The sequence below is a fragment of the Limulus polyphemus genome, unplaced genomic scaffold, assembly GCF_000517525.1.
Source record: "Limulus polyphemus unplaced genomic scaffold, Limulus_polyphemus-2.1.2 Scaffold1741, whole genome shotgun sequence".
Taxonomy (NCBI): domain Eukaryota; kingdom Metazoa; phylum Arthropoda; class Merostomata; order Xiphosura; family Limulidae; genus Limulus; species Limulus polyphemus.
In genome coordinates this window covers 225,542-232,073 of record NW_013667351.1, presented here as the reverse complement: position 1 = coordinate 232,073, position 6,532 = coordinate 225,542, and the positions used below count along the sequence as shown (strand labels likewise).

At 35.1% G+C, this 6,532-nt stretch overlaps 1 protein-coding gene across 1 annotated transcript in view; it reads right to left on the bottom strand.

Annotated features, from left to right (window-relative positions):
• The window catches only part of LOC106464781 (solute carrier family 22 member 15-like), a 15,500-nt gene extending 10,605 nt beyond the window's left edge, over positions 1-4,895 (bottom strand). The window contains exons 1-2 of the mRNA XM_022392575.1: positions 4,828-4,895; positions 2,865-3,019 (exon numbers count right to left, since the gene is read on the bottom strand). Coding sequence (XP_022248283.1) covers positions 2,865-3,019; positions 4,828-4,895 — 223 coding nt within the window. The remainder of the gene's footprint in view (positions 1-2,864; positions 3,020-4,827) is intronic.
• Positions 4,896-6,532: the final 1,637 nt, after the last annotated feature.

Below are 6,532 nucleotides of genomic sequence, written 5' to 3'. Positions count from 1 at the left end.
ATATATATATATATATATATATAGTGTGTGTGTGTTAATTATTTTGAACTTGTATGTTATATGCTTTTTATTATATCAAACAATTTGCATATACTTTAATATATGATTTTCGGACTAAATAAATATCTTAAGCTAGACGAACCTTGTGAGGTATTATTGGGGTTACGGTCGAAAATATCGATAAAAAAGTGAAGATACCCAACTGATAAATCAATGTACTTAATTATTACAAGTTTTTGTTTAGAAAGTTGCATACACCTAGTTAGACCAGTGTATTAAATTAGCTACTTTATTTACTGTGTTAATCTTTCATTCTGATCAATGTTGGTTGCGTGCTTTTATTAAAATATATTGATAGCCTTGGATTCGTTATTTGCAACATGCTATTTACTTTAATAAAGTTATCATAAATTGAACAAAATCTTTTAGTTTAACGGTGAATCACTTCGGATAAAAACGTTTTAATGATTACACATATCGAATTACAATATTTATTGACCACATTGGTTTAAATAACATATTATGATGACCAGATGAAATAGATTTTAGTTATAATTACTTAAATTTAGAGCAGTATCCCCAATTAAACAAACGAGAGGTATTTTTGTACTTCTTTTTAAGCCTTAAGTTACACTTTTTTTTTCTTTTTTTTTTTTGCAAAGCAGCTGTCAAAGCTTTAACTAAAACTATATCCCTATTATTCTTTATTGCTTATTCGTGCTTTTTTTTTAAATTATCTGATTCAGAACACAACGAAATAATTCTTAAAACCGTGTCACAAATATAAGTTAATGAGTCAAGATGCAAAGCGTTATTTTCACTGTAAAATGTTTTTGATTTTAATGAAATACTTTGCTTCAGATTTTTCGCGCAAAGCAGCACAATACTATATACGAATGGATATCCCTAACTCTGAACTGACAGACTAAAAGAAAAACACTCATCATAAACTCTTCGATTACTCTTGTCTGAGTCGATCGTAATGTTTACAGTCCCAAAGTATGACTCGCAATCTGAGGGTCGCGGGTTCGAATCCCCGTCACACCAAACATGCTCGCCCTTTCAGGCGTGGGGGCGTTATAATGTGACGGTCAATCCCACTATTCGTTGGTAAAAGAGTAGTCCAAGAGTTGGCGGTGGGTGGTGATGACTAGCTGCCTTCCCTCTAGTCTTACACTGCTAAATTAGGGACGGCTAGTGCAGATAGCCCTCGTGTAGCTTTGCGCGAATTTCAAAAACAAACAAACAAACAAGCAAATTAAGAATCATCATAATCACAGTGCGAGTACGCTAACCATTAGGCCACTCGTGACCCCTGGTGAGATAAATATGGTCACATTGTTACGTATGTGATTAGTGTTTGTGGAACAATATATAATTATCTAACGTTCGAAATATTGAGTTTACAAATAGCGATTTTTCCATGAAATAAAGTCCAGCTTACTGTATAAGGATACACAACAGATTATTTTATGTACTACTGATAGTTTAATGTACAGACAACAATATGATACGCCATTATTGAAACTCACACCTTTGGATTTTTTATACAAACTGACATATTATTCTACTATCATGAAAGAAAATCACTATTGTCAGTTCACAAACTTTTCAATGTATTTTATTTTTAATGTTTAATTAACACTGCTTAATTTCAGCGGCTCAGCGGTAAGCTAGCACTCTGGATTCAATCCTTACAGTAGGCACAGCGCAGTTAGCCCATTGTCTAGCGTTGCGCTTAAAATAAAGAAACATCTACACTGCAAATAATGTCTCTTTTTAGAAACACTCTTCAATTCTTTCATGACAAAGTAATTACCGCTTCAATCTTCGCTTCCAAGATCTTCATCGTGTGGTCCAGGTTTGACACGCTTAGTTTATTGACACTCAGAAACTTCCTGATGGTATTCTCTGCATCTGCATACCGCTTCCTGGTTAGAAGCCATCTTGGAGATTCGGGGAGGAACCTAAAATTTTATTATACAACTATGCTTACAAGATTGTATTGACTGAATTATAATACTCTTTATAGACACTAACATTAACACGTAGTTCGTTTGGTTTTGATGTATAGTCCTTTACTCACCATCAATAACTAAAATACTTTAAGTGTTTAGATAACATGTGACATACCGACATCGTCCCAATGAATTATTCTTATTATTCAGTTAAATGTAATATTCAGATTATATAGCATTAACCCTTTATTTTAGGGGTTTTAGTAATTGTACTTGTGAAACATTGAAGTAATCGAACTATGATGCAACTACAAAGTTTTTGTTTTACGAGATAACAGTAGATATTCTCCAACTCACCACCAGGAGACCAACATCGGTAGCCACCCGCACGTGGTTACAGCTTGAAAATTCTGCCAGTCCCTGATTATCCAAGCAATTCCAGGAAGAGTGATCAATCCTAGAGTCCAACCCCAAGAAAATGAAACCACTACCCAAAGTCGATACCCTGGACTAATAGTTTCCATTACTGCAGAAATAAACCAGAAAAATAACATTGCGATCCACATCTGGTATACGTTATCATACAAGTAAGAAGTACTACATCTAAATAATTATTGCTTCTCAGTGCCACCTGTCTCTTAAAAAAATAAATAGAGACTTCACAAGATAAGTTTTATTAAAACTGTTCTAACTAAAAACGATAACACCGAATTAACTTTGAAGACTCTTGATCCACAACAGACGACGTTGGGAAGAATTAACATCTAAAAGGAGGAGCGCCAGTTTACAAGTTATTTCTGTTTTCCTTGCTGCTAATAACAAATCATTTAGTATATTAGATTGATTACTTAGTGCAGCAATATAATCCAGAGATGAAAATGGAAAAAATCTCCTGTAGCTACTTACAAAGACAAACACCCGCATTCTGTATGCCGGCTACCCCCATCGCTGAACAAAACCGGGTAACATAAAAAAACGACAAGTTCGGAACAGCTGCGCCTGCGTAGCTCGAGACAATGGACAGGCACAGGGAACCTAGCAACACGGGACGTCTTCCAAACCTGAATAATAAATAGCGTAAATTAACAAAGGATTCCATAAGACCCAAAACACCTAAAACCACAAAAATTAGGTGAAAGTTGAGATCGAGGAGTGAGTAATCAAAAGTGGTGCAATGAATTTGTAAATGGACTTACTATTAATATCTGAGCATATATATAAACGATTTTCAGCCTCACCACGTCGTTACAGTTCATGTCGCCACGTCTGGTCGTATTTTATCTGACGACCGTTCATCTTTATAATATTGCTACGTCATACTTTTCTTTGCAAAATGATCGGTCTTAAGTCAGTCATGTCCAAAGCATACCAATCCTCCCTTATGCTAAATTTTACTACATTATGGTACCAGAAATAAGTTCCAGCACGCATTGTCCCCAAATGGGTCAGCGGGAAATTTAAAGGCTTACGATTCTAAAATCCGGTGTTCGATTCTCAATAGTGGACAGGGTGAAGATAGCCTATTGTATAGCTTTACAATAAAACAAATCAGCACGTACAATGATTTTGTACAATGAAATATTTTATTTAGGAATTACGAATAAGAAACAAAACGTTGTTGCTGTCAGCAGATTCATTAGAAGGTAAGGCCATCCACAGACGTCACTGAACAAAGATGTGCAGGTGCTGAACACCACTCAAACTCTTGCTATATAATTTATCCAGCGCAAGCTATGATCGAGATGAAAGACACTGAACTTTGCGAAAGCTTTGTGCATTACCCTACACCTGTATTCTTCTGTTGCATCAGGCATATTTAGGAGTTAGGAAGTGCTCCACTAGGAATCCAGAAAAACGTTCGCAATGAAACTCGTGGTACAGTGGATGAAAATTGGGTATGATACATCTTAAAGACAGATGAGAACAATTCCATTCTTCGTGGTCTACTATATTATTTATTCCCATACTTATGTCATTACAAATCCCCAGAGGTCACTAACGTCACAGTTTCACAACTGGCTTTTTCTTAAGGAACGAAGAACTTGGTGACTCGTAAAGTGACTGGATGACGTTATCATGAGTTGTTGTACACTTACGTCACACCAGAACAATATAAGCTTAAATGTATCTCCGACGTTACATTTATACAAGACGGTGCTCTGCCTTACATCCACCACAGAATAAAAACATTGCTTACATAGGCTTTCGGTAAGAACTTGCCAACATTTTTCCCTGACCTCACTCCTGATATTCATTTGTTCCGAAACATTCAACTGTAAAAAAAATGTGACGGTTAGAATTACACCAAATACCTTTTATAATTACTTGCACTCAAGGCGAAAGTATTAATAAACACTTTAATGTTAACATTTATAGGTAAATACAAACTGATGAATAATTACTTTTATTTAGAAATTATTCTTCTTAATGGTTTGTTTTCAATCCTATACGAATGTGGAAAATTTGTATAAAGTTTAAACATTTAATAAAAAATAATTAAAATACAGAATATAAGGTTTATTTGTAGTTAAGCACAAAGCTACACACAATGGGCTATCTGTGCTCTGCCCACCACGAGTATCGAAATCCGGATTCTAGCGTTGTAAGTCCGCAGACATACAGAACATAAAGATGAAGTAAACTAATAAATTACCATGTTCAATATAGTTTGTTGAAGGTGGAATATGTATATTCCGAAACGTTTAAGAATTAAATGTTTGTCACTGTACACAAACGTTCGTTGTTGTTGCCGTCGTTCTACAGTTCAACATCAAACTTCGATTTTCTTCGAATGAATCTGTTATACGAACGTATTTACTACAGATCGGTTTCTTCTATCAAAAGTTAAATCAGGCACTAAAATACTTACCTGTCACTAAGATGACCAGATATAAATACTCCAATCAACATTCCCAACATAAACACCGTCTGGTTCATGGATACCAGCCATTCCCGATCGCAGAACAAGTCCCACTGAAATATATAGAACTTTAGTCCTAAACGGAAAATCACAGAGAAGAAAAATAGTTCAGACATTTTTCACTCTGATAAATTAATTAGTGTTGTTTAATACATTTAGACCAAATCGACAAATGTCAGGCTTATGTGCCTCCAATAGGTTAACATTTATGAGATTAAATAAATACAAATCATCATATTTAATGATGTAGAACTTTTGGGCCTAAACAGAAACTCATAGTGGGAAGAAATAGTTGAAACGTTCTTCGCAATGAGAAATTAATTGTTTAATGTTAGTAAAAAGCACTAGAGAAAACGTTAAAAACCATACAGGCTAAATCGATAAAAATCTCCAACTATGTGCCTCCAAGATGTTAACACTTAATACGCAGTTGGACTGCTACACGATTTTCTGATTTCGTTGTGTGTGTATATATATATATATATATTGTTACGACAGCGGAAGTCACGTGACTCTGGTAACACGTGAGGAGTTTCTAGAATGATCGGGGAACATCACGAATAATCCAGTATTTGCTAGACGCCCTCTATTCCTGTATATAAGCGCGCCAGATAAAGCGAGACAACTGATCGGAACTACAATAATTGCAGATAGAGATATATAGAGACAGATAATTGAGCGGTAGTGACTAAGTAAAGTGCGTGAGTCGTTGTGAATTATAGCGTGTGTTTAAGTTAAAGTGACTGTGGAAATTCTGTGTATTGCAAAGTTGTATTGAGAAAGAATAAACTAGTTTTATTTAAGAAAGGACTTGTGTCGCTGAAGTTTTTCAGAAATAATTTTTTACGGGAAATTAACAAACGACCAGAGACGTAACAATGCGTGTGTGTGTATTTTCGAGTGTCTAAATAAATACGAAAACATCCTCTCTGGTGAGAATATTTACATATACAAGTAGGAAAGGGGGGGTGAAAGTAGTTTGAGTTAACAATTTAGCCTCTCACTGTTGATAGGCCTGTTGGTTAGGGTGCTCTACTCGCAAACTACGGGTTCAAACATGCACGCTCTTTCAATCGTGGGGGCGTTATAATGTAACAGTCAGTCTCACTATTAGTTGGTAAAAGAGTAGTTCACTAGTTGGCGATGGGTGATGTTGACTAGCTGCCTTCCCTCTATCACTGATAAATTAGGGACGGCTAGCACAGATGGCCCTCCTGTAGCTTTGCGAAAAATTTAAACCAAACACAACTATAACCTGAAATAATTACTTATATCACGAGACAATTCTTGAAATAAACTTCACAGTTCAACATGTTAACATCCAAAGTGCACTTGTTTCCAAGAAACACGAGATTGAAGACATCAAAGAATCCGACCCAAATATTCTAGTAAAATCCGAAACTACGTTGAATAAAAATAATAGACTAAAAACACCAGGGTATTCAGTTATTAGAAACGACAGGTTAAATAAACAGGATAACAACAGAGGAATATCTCTATTGTATAATTCTAGCCTAATTTAAAACGAATACCCCAAATATACGGATTTTATTGTGGTAAAATTTCTATATGGCACCCCCCCCACTCAATTTTAAAAAAAAATCATCAAAGTAATATTTATGTATTAATAAATCATATTAATAGTCTGATCTGA